General features: G+C 56.9%; 1 protein-coding gene across 1 annotated transcript in view; it reads left to right on the top strand.

Moving 5' to 3' along the window:
* The window catches only part of FADS2 (fatty acid desaturase 2), a 37,955-nt gene extending 25,678 nt beyond the window's left edge, over positions 1–12,277 (top strand). Inside the window, exons 6-12 of the mRNA XM_012454399.2 lie at positions 2,634–2,694; positions 3,082–3,158; positions 9,673–9,770; positions 9,994–10,090; positions 10,430–10,509; positions 11,668–11,793; positions 12,142–12,277. Coding sequence (XP_012309822.1) covers positions 2,634–2,694; positions 3,082–3,158; positions 9,673–9,770; positions 9,994–10,090; positions 10,430–10,509; positions 11,668–11,793; positions 12,142–12,193 — 591 coding nt within the window. The 3' untranslated portion in view covers positions 12,194–12,277. The remainder of the gene's footprint in view (positions 1–2,633; positions 2,695–3,081; positions 3,159–9,672; positions 9,771–9,993; positions 10,091–10,429; positions 10,510–11,667; positions 11,794–12,141) is intronic.
* The last annotated feature ends 7,107 nt before the right edge of the window (positions 12,278–19,384 follow it).

Raw genomic sequence — 19,384 nt, 5'->3', positions numbered from 1 at the left:
CATGAAGTGACTTGTTCAGGGTAACAACCAGGAAGAGGTCACACCACTGTCCAAACCCAAACTGTCTAGCTGCAAATCACAGCTTCAGAGTCCTGGGGGCCCTTGGGGAATGCATTAGTTGGGTAGCCCAGCTTTCTGATAAATGAAACAGCCAGGCACTCACCCCCTAGCTTGGTAATTCTAAAATACTTCTCCCTCCCTTCCCTGCTCCCAAGACTTAAATGGCAAAGCGCCGGCAAAGAACCGAGCGTGGGAAAGATGAGAGCCAAGAGTTAGCCACAGGGCAGGGCTTCATAACCCAAGCCCACAGTTGTACTTTCTGCTTTGGGAGGGGAGTACTAGTCATCTCCCAGCAGACCCGCTGCAGCTGAGGCCATCGAGATGGGTACAGATGTGTGGTGGTATGTCACCACGCACACGTACATACACACACGTGACTGTGATGAGTATTTTGCTCAGTGTCACTCAGGCCTGCTGCTGCCTGGCAAGCAGGGCCCCCTGGGTCCCGAGGGTTATTCTGGGGCATCGAAGGGGCGCACACCAGAGCCAGCAGTGCTTACCAGCGGAGGCGGCCCCTGTACCCTCTGTCGTCCCCCCAAAGGCCACCATCTCCCATGAGAACAGGGTGCCTGGTGTGCACATGCAGCTCCAGACAGACTCCCCAGGTGCCTCCCAGGCTCCCACAGCAGCGTGGCCAGCCCATGGTCCCTCCATTGGGTGCCCTGGCCCCTGCTGACCTGACTGGGCTGCCTTCTGTGCTCACTTCTGAGTACAGCTAGCCCAGCCCGAGAGGACGGGTGCCCTGTGGGACAGAGATGTGGTGGGGAGGCGCTCTTGGCCGGAGCTGGAGGCACTGCACACCAAGGCTGGGCTGTAAGCCTGCTCCCTGGCCTCTGGGAGAAGCTTCCAGTGGGACCCAGGAGCCTGTTCTGTGGGCCACTGCAAGCCCCCGAGACTGGCACCTTGGGGGCACCGTCCCCAGTGCTGGCTCTTCCAGCACGTCCGTCCACTGGAGACCCATGAAAGGCTCCTCCAAGGCGCCCCTGGCTTGGACCTCTCCACGGCCAGCCTCAGCCCTGGCCCTCATAATAGTCTTCCTGCAAGTGGCCGAGCTTTCTGGGAATGAGTGAGAGCCTGGCCAAGGCTCAGGAGGCCACACAGAACAAAGGGACTCACTGCTTCTGGGGTTCTTCAGCCGGATGTGCTGTGACCATGGCCATTGGTGCCAAGATGCAAGCCTGGGGGCAGGATGGACCTGGGTCCCACCCACAGCCTCTTTCCTCAGGAGTCCATGCTCTCCCTGTGATTTAGACAATCACTTCCCTCTGTGTTCGCACCCGGATGACGCGGCGCTGGCCTAGGCACCATCCTCTGTAACTCACTTTGACCTCCTGACTGCAATAAGCAGAACTGGAGACTACCGGAGGAGGCAACTCTGGCCTTTGGATCCAGGGGCATGGGGAGGGTGATGGGCAGTGTCCTGGGGTCAGCACTTGGCACTTATGCCCACGCTCTCATTGGCTCCTTTTACCAAGTACTGATTCGGATGCCAGACAAGGCTCAGCAAGGCCAAGCGACTCACACAGTCTCAGCACAGATCAGAGGCTGAGTCAGATCAAGCACATCTGCTGGGTCCAAGCTCAGCCTCCCCACATTGCAAGCAAGAGGAGTAGGTGTCACTCAGTGAGCGGCTTCTTATGGTTTCAGTCCCCAAAGAGCAGGGTGGGCTGGTCCCTAGGGGCTGGACAGTGGAACTAAGGGCTCCAGAGGTCCCCTGGGGCCGTGGTTCCCTAGGGGCTGGACAGTGGAACTAAGGGCTCCAGAGGTCCCCTGGGGCCTGGCTCACACGGAGTGGTCTGAGCGGCTTTGGACAATGACGATGCCCAGGACCCAGGCCAGCCCTCCTCCATCACAGCCTCTGGGCATCAGGCTGCCCAAGGCGCAGGCTCTGATGGGGAAGGAACCAGTGCCCTCGTGGGGACCTCAGGTAGCCAGATGTGACCTGAGGAGTCTGTGCCGTGGCCCACTCTGCTCTGTCCTCAAGGTTAGGCTCCAGCTGGGAGGAGTGATTCACTTTTGGAAATTACATGGAGGCTCCAGGGAGGTGGATTCTCCCAGCCTCATGATCAGCAGCAATTCTGGGGCCCTTACCTAGCTTCTCCCTGCCACTGTGGGTTCCGGGAGCTCTCCATGGCAACCTAGGAGCTCCCGTGGGTGCTCATGCCCCGCTGAGAGTTGCTCTGTTGCACATTCATTCAACAAACATTTATTTAGTGCCTGTCACATGGGCTCAGAGTCAGCTCTTTGGGTTCTGATTCCAGCCAGGGCTACTTCCTGTGGCCTTGGGCCGTGGCTTAACGCTGAGCCTCAGCCTCAGAAGCGCTGGCCTTGTGGAGGATCGACGCCACTGGGCCAGCACTCAGCTAGGGCTGAGGAAGCATTGGCCGCTGCTGGCTGCAGCATGGGGAGCCCAGAGGGCTGGAGGGGCCCTAGGCTTGGTGGGCCCAAGGTGCAGATTGACAGGGATGGTGGCCGAGCAGAGAGAAGGAATGTTGGCTGCAGGGCGGGTCGGGGAGCATGGGAGGCTGGGAGCCGAGGCTGCTGGGTACTCATGATCTCTCCTCTCTCCTCAGTATGGCAAGAAGAAGCTGAAATACCTGCCCTACAATCACCAGCACGAATACTTCTTCCTGAGTGAGTGTTCGGTACCCAGAAACCACTCCCAAACCCTCCCCTACTCCCCAGAGTGGCATCTCTCTCCCTCCTACCTGCCACCCTTTGCAGATCCAGAAAGGGCCACTAAACTTGTTAGAAGTGGGGGCCATAGCAGCCTTCCCCTCCAGACCCCCTGAGCCCATGTTACAGGCCAGGCAGGGACACAGAAGCTCAGAGAGTCCCAGGGGTGGTGCACGGGAGCCTCAGGGGCTCCCAGCCTTCTCTGCAGTCCCTGGGGCCCCTGGCCGCTTCTGCCCATGTCTGCAGGGCTGGCCCCTACGCTCAGTGCTGGGCCCAGTTTCCCCCAACCTTCTGGCACAGGCAGGGTGGGATGGATGCCTCTAAGCGCCTGTCTCTCTCCTGCAGTTGGGCCGCCACTGCTCATCCCTGTGTATTTCCAGTACCAGATCATCATGACCATGATCGTCCGCAAGGACTGGGTGGTGAGTCGGGGGCACAGCTGGCTTGGCGTGGGGAGGGGGTGACTGGGACAGTGGACCGGGGGTCCTACGCTGCCTCCCTGTGTGTCTCGGTGGAGCCTGTGGGGCCCGAGGCATCTCCTCCCTGGGCTAGCGGCCTTGTTGCTCTCAGGAAAGGACTCCCTAGGGGCCACCAGGAGCCAGTCCTAAAGATCTCTACTCTCAGCTGGGCGTAGTGGCTCATGCCTGTAATCCCAGCACTTTGAGAGGCCAAGGTGGGCGGATCACGAGGTCAGGAGTTCGAGACCAGCCTGACCAACATGGAGAAACCCCGTCTCTAGTAAAATACAAAAATTAGCCAGGCGTGGTGGCACATGCCTGTAATCCCAGCTACTTGGGAGGCTGAGGCAGAAGAATAGCTTGAACCTGGGAGGCGGAGGTTGCAGTGAGCTGAGATCATACGACTGCACTCCAGCCTGGGCGACAAAACAGACATTGTCTCAAAAAAAAAAAAAAAAGATCTCTACTTTCCCTTAGACACAGGGAGTACACCAGGGCAGCCCCTGCTTTTGCAGAGCCTCCCAGACAGTTCTCAAAGGCAGCGTGATGAGAGGCAAGCGTAGCCATCCTCTTTCCCCGCTCCCTGTGGGCCCTGAGGCCTGTGAACCGGGTCGCCTCACATCCTGGTTGGAAAACAGGGAGCAGCTGGGCGTTGGCTGAGATGACAGGTGTGTTCATTTGCAAAGACTGTGTGACAAAGCACCACGAACTAAGTGATGTCAGCAGCAGCGATGTGTTTTCTCCTAGTTCTGGAGACTGGAAGTCCAAAACTGAGGTGTTAGCAGGGTGGATTCCTTAGGGCTCTGGAAGACTCTGTTCTGGGCTCTCCTTGGCTGGTTGATGGCTTTCATCCTCCCACTCTGTACGTCATCTCTCTGCATATCTGTATCTGTGTCCAAATTTCCCTCTTTAAAAAAAATTATTTTGTTGTTTATTTATTTATAGACTGGGCGCGGTGGCTCAGTCTATAAATAAATAATCACTTGACTCGGGAGGTGGAGTGCTGAGGGAGGCTGAGGCGGGTGAATCACAAGGTCAGGAGTTCAAGACCAGCCTGGCCAACGTAGTGAAACCCGGTCTCTACTGAAAATACAAAAAATTAGTCGGGCATGGTGGCACATGCCTGTTGTCCCAGCTACTCGGGAGGCTGAGGCAAGAGAATCGCTTGAATCCGGGAGGTGGAGGTTGCTGTGAGCCGAGATCTCACCGCTGCACTCCAGCTTGGGTAACAGAGTGAGACTTCATCTCAAAAACAAACAAACAAACAAAACAAAAAACTGTCTGTATTTATTTACTTATTGAGACAGAGTCTCGCTGTGTCACCCAGGCTGTAGTGCAGTGGTGTGATCTTGGTCACTGCAAACTCCACCTCCTGGGTTCAAGCAATTCTGTGCCTCCCAAGGACCTGGGATTGCAGGCGTTGGCCACCACGCGCAGCTAATTTTTGTATTTGTAGCAGAGATGGGGTTTTTCCATGTTGGCCAGGCTGGTCTCGAACTCCTGACCTCAAGTGATCTGCCCACCTCAGCCTCCCAAGTGCTGGAATTACAGGCATGAGCCACCATGCCCTGCCTATTTTTTAATTTTCTTTTCTCTTCACCCAAAGCAGATACTTGAAAATTTTCCTTTTTTAAAATAGGGACATCAGTCATATTGCTTTGGGGCCCATTGTAATGACATCATCTTTACTAGTTATATCTGCAATGACCCTATTTCCAACTAAGGTCATATTCTGAGGTAATGGGGCTGAGGACTCCAACATATGAATTTTGCGGGGACACAGTTCAACTCAAAACAATAGGCTTACAGAGTCTCCTAATTTTCTTTCTCCTGAGAGAGAAAGGCCCCGGCAGCAGGGCTGACCAGCAGGAGGTGGGCCCTTGGCTTTCTGTAGGTGTACAGTCCCAATTCTGTGTAAGACCATAATATGCCCACGACGGAGCTGTCACCACAGTCAGAGGGGGGTTCACAGTGACAGGGATGTGGTTCCTCCCCTTGGGAGAGAATAGATGAGGGCATAGTTGCTCAGTACGTACCACTGGTGGGTTTTTTTGTTTGTCTTCGAGATGGAGTCTTGCTCTGTTGCCCAGGCTAGAGTACAGTGGCATGATCTCGGCTCACTGCAACCTCCACCTCCTGGGTCAAGTGATTCTCCTACCTCAGCCTCCTGAGTAGCTGGGACTGCAGATGCCCGCCACCACACCCAGCTAATTTTTGTATTTTTAGTAGAGGCGGGGTTTCACCATTTTGGCCAGACTGGTCTTGAACTCCTGACCTCAGGTGATATGCCTGCCTTGGCCTCTCAAAATGCTGGGATTACAGGCGTGAGACACTGCGTCTGGCCAGTTTCACACGTGAAGATATTGTGCCTTGCCGAAGGTGACACCCACGAGAGGGGTGGCCTCCTGATGCCAGGTCCTGTGCTCTCCCCCACACCCCAGCCCATTCTATCTCCTTCACATAACAATACCTCATATTTGTAGATCATTTTAAAGGCTTCGAAGCGCCTGGTCTTACATTGTCTCATTGAAATTACCGGCAAAGGGGTCGCATCTGTGATCCTGCCAGGAGGGCCCAGGCTGGGGCTGGAGTGGATGGAGGTGGTGGGGGAAGAGGAGGGACTCTGGAAGCTTCTGCCAGCCTTGTCCTGGTAGAGCCTGTACATTTGTACATGCTCGATTCCAGGACGTGCTATTTCCTCAAAAGCCAGCATTTCGTCAGTTTTTGCCACGTTCCAGGAACAGGGAGCCTGCCATCTAATGTCATTTAACCCTGTTTCACTGACGAGGTCTGTGAGCACTAAAGGGTGGGAGAGACCCACCCAAAGTTTCTGGATCAGCTCTGAGGCCAGAATCTGAACTGAACGCAGATCTCCCCACCTGCCACAGCTGCCCTTTCCGTGAGGCTCACCTGACTCCCTCGGAAGAGTCACCGGAGCCCTGCTGTGCTGGGCAGGGAGCGCTGCGGGGGGTGTTTCTCATCAGCTTTTATGGCAGGTGTATGTAAATATATAACATTTTTGTTGGTTTTTACCTGTGCTTGTTCCCTAAGGAACAAAGCATTAAACAGGAAAAGAAATCACACTATGTTCCTAAAAGGGCATGGCAGAGCGGATGGGTGATGAGCCCCCGGGGCTTTGAGGGCCAGGAGCGCACTTATGATGTGCAGCACTGGTTCTCAGCAGAGCCGTTCTGCCCTTTGGCAGTATCTAGAGACACTTTTTTTTTTTTTTCTGAGACAGAATCTCACTCTGTTGCCAGGCTGGAGTGCAGTGGCGCGATCTCAGCTCACTGCAACCTCGGCCTCCCGGGTTCAAGCAATTCTCCTGCCTCAGCCTCCTGAGTAGCTGGGACTATAGGCACCCACACCATGCCCAGCTAATTTTTGCATTTTTAGTAGAGACGAGGTTTTACCATGTTAGCCAGGCTGGTCTCAATCTCTTGAACTTGTGATCCGCCTGCCTCGGCCTCCTAAAGTTCTGGGATTATAGGTGCGGAGACACTTTTGGTTGTCACAACAGATACCAGGAGGAGGGTGCCCCTGGCATCTGGTGAGCATCTAGCCAGGATGGTACCAAGCACCCTGCCGTGCCCTGGAGAACCTCCCAGGACAACAAGCAGCCTGTCCCAGGTGCCAATAGCGTGGAGTTGGGGGACCCTGGCTTAGAGGAAAGAGGTGATAAACCCTCAGAACTTTGAAGAAGGCTTCCCGGCGTGGAGGGGGCGGGGGGATGGGGGTGTTTACACGCTCTGGCAAAGTTCCCTGGATCCCGGGATGCTTCCAGGACTCACCCTCCGGGAACCTTGCTGCCTCCGACACCACTGGCCACGCCCACGCCCTCTCGTAGTTCTTCCCGGTCCGCACCTCTGCTGGCTTTCCCCAACCCCCTCGCTCCACCCCTCTAGCTGCTCCTGCATCCCTTGAGCTCCCTGCCCCTGAAACTGGCAGTCTCTGAGTAGTATTTCTCTCTACATTCAAAAAAAGTCCAGGCCTGGCATAGTGGCCCACACCTGTGATCTCAGTGAGTACTTTGCGGGGCCGAGGTGGGCGGGATTACTTGAAGCCAGGAGTCTGGGACCAGCCTGAACAACGGTGAAACCCTGTCTCTGCAAAAAGCTGGGCATGGTGATGTGTGCCTGTAGTCAAGCTACTTGGGAGGCTGAGGAAGGAGGATGGCTTGAGCCCAGGAGTTTGAGGCTGCGGTGACCTGTTATCACACTACTGCACCCAAGCCTGGACCAACAGAGCGAGACCCTGTCTCTTAAAAATAAAAGCCAGGCATGGTGGCTCATGCCTGTAATCCCAGCACTTTGGGAGGCCGAGGCAGGTGAATCAGGAGTTTGAGACCAGCCTGGCCAATGTGATGAAACCCCATCTCTATTAAAAATACAAAAAATTAGCCAGGCATGGTGGCAGGCCCCTGTAATCCCAGCTACTTGGGAGGCTGAGCCAGGAGAATCACTTGAGCCCAGGAGGTGGAGGTTGCAGTGAACTGAGACTGCACCACAGCACTCCAGCCTGGGCAACAGAGCAAGACTCCATCTCAAAAAAATAAAAAATAAAAATTGGGCTGGGGGCAGTGATTCACACCTGTAATCCTAGCACTTTGGGAGACCGAGGCTAGAGGACCATTTGAGCACAGATGTTCCAGACTAGCCTGGGCAACTAAGTGAGACCCCATCTCTTCTTTTTTTTTTTTTTTAACATAAAGAAAATATAAACCTTTTTTTTTTTTTTAAAGGGACGGGATTTCTCCATGTTGGTCAGGCTGGTCTCGAACTCCCGACCTCAGGTGATCCACCTGCCTTGGCCTCCTGAAGTGCTGAGATTACAGGCGTGAGCCACCACACCCAACGTGAGACCCCCATCTCTATTAAAAACAAAAAATTAGCCAGATGTGGTGGTCCCAGCTACTCAGGAGGCTGAAGTGGAAGGATTGCTTGAGCCCAGGAGAGAGTCATGATTGCACCACTGCACTCCAGCCTGGGCAATAAAGCAAGACCCGTCTTAAAAAAAAAAATAATCCATAAGCACATCCTCATTCTGTTTCCATGCATGTGTAGATATACTGCACACTACTGCAGCACACACAGAATAGAAGAATGTGATGGAAAGTGGGAGCAGCACTGGCTACATCTGCCTCCCTGGCCCCTTAAAGGCCATTTCCTTAGAATGTGAGGTCCTGCCCTCGGCCACTGCTGGCCCCGAGGCCGTCTCAAGGCCCTCCTGAGTGCTGCCCCCTCCTTTCCTATTCAGCTGCTGGCACCCGATCCCTGATCACCCAGGACCAGCCTAGATTCCCAACAGCCAAGCAGGCACAAATGCAGCCAGCCTCGCCTCTGACAGTTCTGGAATCTGTCACCTCCTTGTCAGCGCCATGGGTCCTGGTGTAGGCCTCTGTCATTTCGTGTCTGAGCCACTGGAATAAGCTCCTAGTGTCCCCCTCTCCAGTGGGTAGGGATTTATTTTAAGACCCAAATGTGACCTTGTTCTTCAGTCATTTGAAGTGAGACAGGGCAGTCCCTTGGCCTCACCTTCCACCTTGGACACCTGTGCTGAGCCTGTGGCACGTGTCACTGTATCCAAACTCACGGCAGGATGAGTGCCCTGGCAGAGGGAACAGGCCGTGCAGAAGCCCCAGGGGAGGGAGGGACTGTCCAGGACAAGGCAGCTGCTGGGTCAGTGGGCTGAGGAAAGACAGGTTCTCGACCCCATGAGGCTCCGTGGGTGACTGGGGGGGATGGGGGCTTTAGCAGGGGAGGGATGGGACCTGCTTGGAGCAAAGGCCACTCTGGTTGCCACAGCCACGAGAACAAGCAGGGGACCATGGGAGGCTGCTGCTGTGGTCCAGTTGAGACAGGACTTGGGTGGCAGAGAGGCAGTGGACAGGGACGGAGCCATGGCGTCACCCTCCCAGTATGTGAGAGGACGTCCAAGCTGAGCCCTTGATACCACTCCATCCAGGGGCAGGGAGGAGAGCAGAGTGGAAGGGCACAGGACGACAACGGGGTGTGGGGAGGCCAGCCTCTCTGCTTTAAGAGCCCTGAGCCAGGGACGATGGTGCCTCTGACCTTCCCCGCAAGCCCTCTGTCCTGCTGGAAGGAGAGGCCAGGAGGAGACCCAGGTGCTGAGGAGCAGAGACAGGACTGGGGGATGGTTGGGGACCTGACCCAGGGTTGGGGGTGTGCCTTCAGAATTGCCACTGCCCCACTCGAGGGCTGCTGACCCCCACTCCAACCCCTCAGCAGGAGAGCACAGTCCACTTCCTGATGCTAAAACACTCAGCATTTCCCTAGAAACAAAGGCAGCCACGCAAACCCTGAGCAAACAGGTGGTGTGTCGCTGCCCATCGAGTTTGGATGGGCTGGGGTCCAGCTTCTAGAGGCCCGAGTGTGAGGCGTGTGGACATCTGGGGCGGGTACGCAGGGCCGGGGCAGGGGAGAGGGCGGGCTGTGCCTAACCTTGTCCTTCCCCGCAGGACCTGGCCTGGGCCATCAGCTACTATACCCGGTACTTCGTCACCTACATCCCTTTCTACGGCATCCTGGGAGCCCTCCTTTTCCTCAACTTCATCAGGTGACTGGGCTTGGCTGGTTCATTCCTGGGCCCTCCACTGGCACTGATGGGGGCTTTGGCATGAGAAGAGACTCAGACCGCTCCGTTTTCCCCAGGGACCTCCTGCCCTGGCCCCTCGGCAGGGGCTGTCCTGGACCGGTTGGGAGGGTGGATCTGTTCCCACCATGGCCAGCGTCTCCCCTCAACCCCGGCGGCCCCCTTGCTGAGCTGTGCTCTCTTGCAGATTCCTGGAGAGCCACTGGTTTGTGTGGGTCACACAGATGAACCACATCGTCATGGAGATTGACCAAGAGCCCTACCGTGACTGGTTCAGTAGCCAGGTAAGGGAGGCAGGGCTGGTCACCAGAGCTGTGCGAAGCCTGGTCCCCGTGTCCATGTCGTGGCCCCAGATGCTCCACACCAGCTGCCCCAGGGCTGTGCTGGGCCTCCCGGGGCTGCCTGTGTCCTTCTACTGGGTGCTTCAGGGCTAAGCACGAAAGGGTAGCAGGAGTCCCGGAGGGACAGGTGGGGCATCTGGGTGGGCTGAGGCCACCAGGCAAGACGGTATGATGTGGAGGGGTGGCCTGGAGACCCTGGGCAAGGCTGGGCCCCCAGGGAATGAGGCTAGGCCCTGGGGCTTTCCATGGGTGTCCCCTGACACTCATCCCCTCCCCTGACAGCTGTCAGCCACCTGCAACGTGGAGCAGTCCTTCTTCAACGACTGGTTCAGTGGACACCTTAACTTCCAGATCGAGCACCAGTGAGCGAGGGGCTTCGGGGGAGGCGGGAGGGAAGTGGCCACTACTTCCATCTGGGCAGAGCACAGTATGTGAGGGCCACCTCTTTGTCCCCCTGGCAAGGTCCCCGCCCCATCTAGAGGAAGACTCCCCCACTGGCCGCGCTGAGGTCAGGAGAGGGGCTTCCCTGCGCTGTCTCCCCGAGGGGCATCCTGTGCCACTCGTCCTGTGCCACTTGGTCATAGAGATAACTACCTCCCTCCATGTGGGACTGGGCTTTGTAGTTCCAGAGGCTGCATGCGCACCTCGTGACCCTGTGAGGCTAGCAGGGCAGGGCTACGTAGCTTGCCTGGAACGTCGGCCAAGGGACTGCCCCTGCTGCCCCTTGGTATCACCCTGTTTCCTGGGCTAGAGTGCAGTGGTGCCTTTTTAGCTCACCACAGCCTCGAACGCCTGGACTAAAGCCATCCTCCCACCTCAGCCTCCTGAGTAGGTGGGACTACAGGTGGACACCACCATGCCCAGCTAATTTTTTTTCCACTTTATTTATTTATTTATTTATTTATTTATTTATTTATTTATTTATTTTTGAGACAGAGTTCTCTCTGTTTCCCAGGCTGGAGTGCAGTGGCTCAATCTCTGCTCACTGCAACCTCTGCTTCCCGGGTACAACCAATTCTCTCACCTCAGCCTCCCACATAACTGGGATTACAGGCATGTACCACCATGCCTGGCTAATTTTTCTATTTTTAGTAGAGATGGGATTTCACCATGTTGGCCAGGCTGGTCTCAAACTCCTAGCCTCAAGTGATCCACCCACCTCGACCTCCCAAAGTGCTGGGATTATAGGCATGAGCCACCGCCCCCCACCCCCCAGTGTCTCTTTTCCTAGCATTCCCTGGCTATTTCATTTCCTTTTTGAAAAATATGACACTTTGGCCACCCAATATCTTCCCCACTCCGTAGAGCACAAACACCCTCCTGCTCACAGAAGGCCGCACATGCCTCCACACATGGGGCACCCAGTGGGCACACAGGGGGAGCCACACTTCAAACCTGATCCTGGCTGTGGACAGGGTCTCCGAGGGCCCCAGCCAGCCTCTGCCCAGGCGGTGGGAGGAGGCCGGAGCAGCACCCACCTCTGGGCTCCTCACTCTCTGCCCGCCTCACGCGCTCCTCAGCCTCTTCCCCACCATGCCCCGGCACAACCTCCACAAGGTCGCCCCACTGGTGAAGTCTCTGTGTGCCAAGCATGGCATTGAATACCAGGAGAAGCCGCTGCTGAGGGCCCTGCTGGACATCATCAGGTGAGGGTTGGGAGTCCACGGGCGCTGGGCCCTGGGATCACCCGTGGTGCAGACAGTGGGACCACAAGAAGGGCTGGGTCTTCCTGGCACAGTCCCCTACCAGGGCGCCTGCCTGACTCCTGAGCCTGGGTCAGGCCTTGTGGGCTTTTCTCCCTGGGCTGCAGGAAGACCGTCTCTGCATGGGGTTCCTGGTGGGCTTTGGGCTGGCAGCCCTCCAGACCCAGTGGTGGTGTGGTTAGGTCAGAGGGGAAGTACCTGCCCCCCTAATCATGGCCCCCTCAGCCCTTGCGCTCCCTGGGGCTGGCCCCCATCCTGGTCCCTGACCCTAGTCCACCCCGCTCTTTGCAGGTCCCTAAAGAAGTCTGGGGAGCTGTGGCTGGACGCCTACCTCCACAAATGAAGCCACAGCCCTCAGGACACCGCAGGGAAGGGGTGAAGGTGGAGTCATGGCCAAAGGAAGGGTGGGCTTTTGTTCTAAGGGGGGTCCAAGAGGCTGGCTACGTGCGGCTCACAGACCCCAATTGGGTCTTTCTCCCTTTCTCCTCTCCTTTTTCCCTTCACGTCTCCCCACAGCACCCCACCCACCTGGGGCCTGCCGGCCATCAGCCGGGGTCCTCCCAGTGCCTCCCGGTCCCTTCTTCCAAGGAGCAGAGAGAGAGGTGGCCATGGGGGTGGCTCTGTCCTACCTCCACTCTCTGCTCCTAAAGATGGGAGGAGACCAGTGGCCCATGAGTCTGGTCTGTGAGCCCCCCTGCAGCCTGGTCACCAGGACTCACCATCCCCACTTTGGCTCTTCAGATGCTCTTGGGGCTCGTGGGGGCAAGTCTTAGTCGGCCAGGGCCCCTGACCCTCCGGGCCCCGCTTCCCTCTGCCTGACGGCCACCATTGGTCCGCCCTTTCGTAGAGAGGCCTGCTTTGTGCTCTGTCTCCCTCCCGCAGCCGGGATCAGTACCCGGGGCCTCTCTTAAGATGTCCAGGGCCCTGGGTCTGCGGGCACAGCCAGCCCAGACCTCGGGCCCTGGAAGAATCCTCCACCCCATCACTAGAGCGCTCTGAGCCTGGGCTTTCACGGGCCAGTTCCACCGTCTCCCCAGCTTGAGCTTGTGGCTCAGCAGAGGCAGTGGCCAGCTGGCCTGGAGGCTCAGCCCCGCCCCCCAGCTTGTCTTGGAGGATTCTGGAGCAATCTGACCCTTCTCCAAATGCTCCAGTACCAGCAGCAGTGCCAGCCAGTCCCTGGTCATTTGGCCCCAGGGGATGTGGGCCCTGCAGGCTTCGGGAGGGCGCCGGAGTTGGGGGGTCTCGTCCCAGCCCCTCCCCTTCTCGGGGCTGCTGTGTGGACAGCACTCCCTCAGGACCCTCCTATCTGTACCTGCCTTTACTGTTTAACCTTTTGCTCCAGGATGCATTCTGATAGGAGGGGCGGCAGGGCTGGGCCTTGTGACAATCTGCCTTTCACCACATGGCCTGGCCTTGGTGACCCTGACAGGGAGGGCCTGGAAGGCAGAGCGGGAGGGAGTCTCAGGTGGAGGCTGGGGAGGGGGTACCTCATGAGAACCAGGCTGGAGCAGAGAAGAGGAGGAGGTGAGGACTGGAGGAGCTGGTAGCTGAGGGAACGGGCAAGTGAGAGGGGAGGGGGGAAGTCCTGGGGGGTCCTGAGCTGCTGTTACAGTCTAACCCACTAATCAGTTCTTAGATTCAGGGGAGGGGAAGGCACCAACAACTCAGAATGGGGGCCTTTGGGAGGGCACCTAGTGCCCCCAGCTCTAACCAGCCAGGAAGGACCAACATCTAAGCCTCTGGGTTGCCATGTGATGGCGTGCCCCCAACTACTATGTGCCCCGCCCCCCACAGAGGCAGGATGAACCCGTAGGGAACTGATCGTAATGTTTATCATGTTGCTTCCCCACCCCTACATTTTTTGAAATAAAATAAGTAATTTTATTCTCACTTCCTGTGTTTCCTACATGTGAATGCCAGGCCATGGTATTGGGTGGTAGAGGGGGTTCTCCTAGCTGGGCCTGGGCACCAGGAGGGGTCCCCATGCTTGTGTCTCTCTGTATCCCCTCCCTCCCCTGCCGCCATCCCGCCTGCCTCTCCCTGCTGCCTCTGATGTGCATTCTGGGACCCAGAACTCAGTGGAAATGACCCAAAAACATTGATCACGAAGTCAGGAGGTGGAGACCAGCCTGACCAACATGGTGAAACCCCATTTCTACTAAAAATACAGAAAAAAAAAAATAGCTGGGTGTGATGGCACATGCCTGTAATCCCAGTTACTCAGGAGGCTGAGGCAGGAGAATCACTTAAACCTGGGAGGCGGAGGTTGCAGTGAGCTGAGGTCACACCACTGCACTCCAGCCTGGGTGACTAAGCAAGACTCTGTCTCAAAAACAAAACAAAACAAGCAAAAAAAAATTGGCTCACCTTGCTCTCAGCAGCCAACCCCCACCCAATTCTAAAACAGCACTGGGAGCCACCGCTTAGCAGCTGACCCCCACCCAAGGAGGGCGGCATGGAAGGGCTTGCAGAGACCATCTTCCTCACATACTCCCTCCCCAACTCTCCCCAAGTGCAGTCTGCCCTCCCACTCCTGTGCGAGCCAGCCTCCACAGTGCCAGGGCAAACAGAATTCCTGGCCACCTTAGAAGGGGCTGAAGAAGGCCAGGTGCAGTGGCTCACGCCTGTAATCCCAGCACTTTGGAAGGCTGAGGCGGGTAGATCACGAGGTCAGCAGATCGAGACCATCCTGGCCAACATGGTAACATCCCACCTTTACTAAAAATACAAAAATTAGCTGGGCATGGTGGCACGTGCCTGTAGTCCCAGCTACTCAAGAGGTTGAGGCAGGAAAATTGCTTGAACCCAGGAGGTGGAGGTTGCAGTGAGCCAAGATCCTGCCACTGCACTCCAGCCTGGTGACAGAGCGAGATTCCACCTCCAAAAAAAAAAAGGTTGAGGGGGCTGAAGAAGGCTCTGGAGGCTGATTCTGTCTTGTGGCGCCCGTGCCCATATGTGCAGTGACTCATTCAGACCCACAGGCTGTGGGGAGGCTGATACCACCCTCTCCCAGAGTCACCAGTTCATAGGCACAGAGATTGGGTCCTGGGTGTGTCTGACTCCAGATCCTGGGAAGCGTCCAAAGGAACATGCCAGGGGCACTTGTCCAGTCGGCCTCCCACAGGCCCACATGCTGCTCTGTCATCGTCTCTGGGCTGGCCCTCCTGGCAGGGCTGAGCCTGGGAAGGTGTGCCAAGGAAGGACCAAGAGGCACCTCAGGGCCTCCCCTTGGCTTTGTAGCTGCTCCCAGCACGGTAGGGGAGGGCTCCTGAATAGACCTCACCCCTGGTTCCCCAACCCCGACTTTGCCTGGCTGAAATCTAGCCAGGTAGGGACAGCCAGCAGACTGGGTGGGGTGCGTGTGGCTCCCTAGTGGCCACGGGGTATCCAGAGTAAGGCCTGGCATTATAGAAGCCCTGAGCGAGGAGGCAGACACACCCCGGATTCACCAAGCAGCCCTGGGGAGTCCTTTGCCCTCCCTGGCCCTGTGGGTCAAAGTCCATGGGGGTAGGCTAGAGGCTAGACGGGGCCCAAGGATGCCATTATCTTAATACTGGCTTACCCTAGACCTTGCCTCCTAGTGGACCCACTGGTGTCATCCTTCAAGGTTGCAAGACTCCGGCAAGAATGCTTCCCGCCCTCTGCCCAGGGCCTGTGCCCCGCCTCCAGGATGGCAACCTGCCCAGGCCCCCCAGCCCTGCCAGGTGGAAATCCAGGGTCCATCACCCATAACAACCTTGGGGCTCAGGGTTGGGGAGACTGAATTCCAGATGGACACTGGGGCTATGAGCGAACCAGGTAAATCTTGGCCCAGCCTCACCGGGCACTCGGAGCTTCTCTGTGGCTTCCCCAGCCCCGTCCAGCTCCGCCTTGCCTTTGAGCACTTCTGTGGGTCAAGAAGCTGGGGACATTCATATCTGCTCTCTGCTTAACCACCCCCTCCTGTTCCTGTACTCAGCTGACCCCCTTGCCAACACCACCAGAATTTTGAGTTTCTAATCCCTAGACCCTGTCAAAGTCATGCTGCCCGAATATTCGAGGCCCTGAGTGATCAAACCCCAATGCCTCCATCACAGGCCATGAGTCTGAGCCCAGAGAGAGGAAAGGACTGGAGGCCACACACACAGCAGCAGGATCCTGCCTCTAACCTGCAGGCTCCTGGTCACCTCTCCTGCACTGAAAGGGCTGGTTCCTAGACCAACGCACCCTGCCCCCATCCCATCAGATGTCAGACACCTCCCAGGAGGCCCAGCCAGTGGCTGGCCAGAGGGGTGGGCAGCAGTGGAGGGCAGTTAGTCTCTGTGGAAGAGATAAGCATGGGGTGGCTACGCAGATAAAAGGGTATCAGCTTTGTGGGTGGTGGATGGCATCTGCAGGGCCCCAGGCCTAGGCTGTGTGTGTGTGTGTGTGTGTGTGTGTGTGTGTGTGTGTGTGTGGCTGTGGCACCAGAGGCGGATCCTCTTCGGGTGTCTGGCTGGATACTCCAAAGCCCTCTGGACCCAGTGGGAGGGGAGAGGAAGTCTACCAAGTTGGCCAGGGCAGAGCTGGCAGCCGCCGAGGCTGGGCTTGGGCTGATGTCAGGAGCGGCCAGCCCTTGCTTGTGTGACACACTGCCTTGGGGACATCAGGACTCCTCAGCTGACCTGGCTGCACCATCGCCCAAGAGATATGCCCCTCTGGATAAGAAGCTCCCTCTCAAAGAATTCCTGTTCAAACATTTGAGAGGGAAATGGGGCGCTATGGGGAAGGCTTGCCCCAGGCTGAAATTCCAGTGCCCATGAGACTATTTTTAGAAAAAATTTTTTTTTTGCTTGAGATGGAGTCTTGCTCTGTTGCCAGGCTGGAGTGCAGTGGCAGGATCTCGGCTCACTGCAACATCCGCCTCCCAGGTTCAAACGATTCTCTTGCCTCAGCCTCCTGAGTAGCTGGGTTTACGGGTGCCCACCACCATGCCCAGCTAATTTTTATATTTTTAGTAGAGACGGTGTTTCACCATGTTGACCGGGATGGTCTCGATCTCCTGACCTCGTGATCCACCCGCCTCGGGCCTCCCAAAGTGCTGGGATTACAGGCGTGAACCACCGAACCCAGCCTGGTTTTCCTTCTCTAACCAGACTGGCTTCATACACAGAACAAGCAGCCACCCAGTGCACCAAGATTTCAGGATCATGTCCCCATTGTCTTCCACCATCACAAACGCTTTGCTTTGTATTTTAAAGGCATTCAGGTCTTTTCTTCTACATCATCCCATTCAAGAGCAAGTGTCCAAGAGAAAGAGTGACAGCAGCCAGGAGCTTGGAACAGGCCAAGCAGTAGTGCCGGCTCATTGCCCCGGGACATAGTGTGTGTGGGGGGACCCTTGAGAAACCCACTGCCTGTTTTGTCACAAAGGAGTTAGTTGACCCCCTGTCCCTCCCTAGCCACTCCCCACATGGCAGGCAGGGACTGGCTCCTGGGCATCATCACTTCCAACATCTGCCTGGGCTGGGAGACGCACAGTAGCAAATGTTGGTGATTGAAGGAACAAAGCAACGCTGCGGTTCCGGCTTCCCTCGGGAGCTGTTTTTCCTCTGGGCCCAGGTCTTTTGTGCAGACAATAAGAAAGGAACACTGGCCAGGTGAGGTGGCTCACGCCTGTAATCCCAGCACTTTGGGAGGCTGAGGCGGGCGGATCACGCGGTCAAGAGTTCGAGACCAGCCTGGCCAACATAGTGAAACCCCATCTCTACGAACAATACAAAAAATTAGCCAGGTGTGGTGGCGCACACCTGTAGTCCCAGCTACTCGGGAGGCTGAGGCAGCAGAATCGCTTGAACCGAACCGGGAGGCGGAGGTTGCAGAGAGCCAAGATGGCGCCACTGCACTCCAGCCTGGGTGACAGCAGAAGACTGCGTCTCAGAAAAAAAAAAAAAAGAACATGGTTTTTCAGAGGTTTCACCAAAGTCTCTTTTTTTTTACAAATCTGGCTTCTGTGCCCCAAGCCTTTGTTCTGAGACGAAGAGATCAACAGATGGAGAAGGGGGAGCTCAGCTCAGGACTGAGAGGGTGACCTGTTCCCAGGGGCTCTAGCATGGGGGACATTGGGACAAAGCAAAGATTTCCCCAAAAGTGGTGGATCCCAGGTGGCTGGAGAGACCTAGGAGTGGCAGCTGACGGCGGGGCCTCCCAGGGATCTGTGAAGCAAGTTACCAGGTAACTGCCCTCGGCCACCACCAGGGGCAGCAAGGAGCACACCCCGCCCCACACTGGCACTGACGCGCTGGGCGCCCCTGGGTGGCGCTGCAGGCTCTGCTGTCGTGGGTCCTCGGTGTTAGCATCTCCCTGGTGAGCTCCTCAGAGCCAGCGTGCAGCGATCCCTACCAGGGTATGGATGGAGCCCTGCCAGGCCAGGGATGGAGGGAATGCCATTCGGAGCCTGCCCTGGCTCAGGGTGGCCGGCCACGTGGCACCAGGAGCGAGCAGGATTTAAACAGGTGGGACAGGAAGGGGGTGTCCCCACAGAGGGAGCAGCCTGTGCAGAAACCCTGAATGCAAGCCACACCCTGGGCGTGCCTTTGAGGCAGGAAGTACCTTTCAAGGAGCATCCAGTCTTACCCTTGGTTGAAAATTGAGGCTCAGAGAAGGCAAAGAACTTGTCCCAGGTGACAGAATAAATGATAACCCCGGGGCATTGGGTTATGTGCATAAAATTTGTGAATAAACTTCTGCGCCTGCTGCTCTGCCCTTTGCCAAGAGCCTTTCTTCCATCACCCTAGGTGCTACTGCTCAGAGGGGTCAAGAAACTCCCCCGAGGTCACACAGCCTGCGTCCTGGCAGAGACAGGACTTACCCCCACCCCATCCCCAAGTATGTCTGACTTGAGTGGATCAGGGTGGGGCTGGGTGACACCCGGAGGAGTGCAAGTACCTCACTCACAACCAAGCTGAAGGGGCTGCCACCCTCTGCTTCCCCCAACTGCCAGGAGGTCTCCGCTGGCACTACCGTGGGCTGGGAGGCCATGGGGAGCTTTGGGCTGTCTGCTCCTGGGCCTGGGAGATGATGTGAGCCAAGGAGGACCTCCCCCAGTGCTCCCCTGCCTCAGAAGTCAGGGCGAAGGAAGCAGGACCCAGACATCCCATCTGTCTGTCTGTCATCCTCAGAAACACACACCAAGGTCTCCTGGGCCAGCTCTGGGCTGCCACCAGCCTCCAGCAACGAATGAGGTCAGTATTCCAGATGCTGTCACGGAGACCCTGGGGCACAGGCTGGGCAGGGCAGGGGAGGAGCCCTGTGGGTCCAAGAGAACATCTTAGAAGGGAAGCCCCTTGGAAGAGTGGCAAGAACTCATGGGAATGTGCAGACGGCCCTGCCCCGCAGAGAGGAAGCAGGTGCGAGACTGTGGTGATCAGCTTTAGCACTGAGAGGAGCTTTCTAGCTGTCTTGGAAGAGAAGACGTTCATGGGCAGCCACACTCAGGGCCAGCTTGTGTGTGTGTGGAGTGGGGGCGGGTTGATGAGGCAGCCAGGCTTCCCCTCCAGCTCCATCCCATGGAGGA

The sequence above is a fragment of the Aotus nancymaae genome, unplaced genomic scaffold (genome assembly GCF_030222135.1).
Source record: "Aotus nancymaae isolate 86718 unplaced genomic scaffold, 86718_ANA_hifiasm-v0.15.2.pri h1tg000059l, whole genome shotgun sequence".
In the NCBI taxonomy this organism is placed as follows: domain Eukaryota; kingdom Metazoa; phylum Chordata; class Mammalia; order Primates; family Aotidae; genus Aotus; species Aotus nancymaae.
This window is presented reverse-complemented; position numbering and strand designations above follow the sequence as displayed.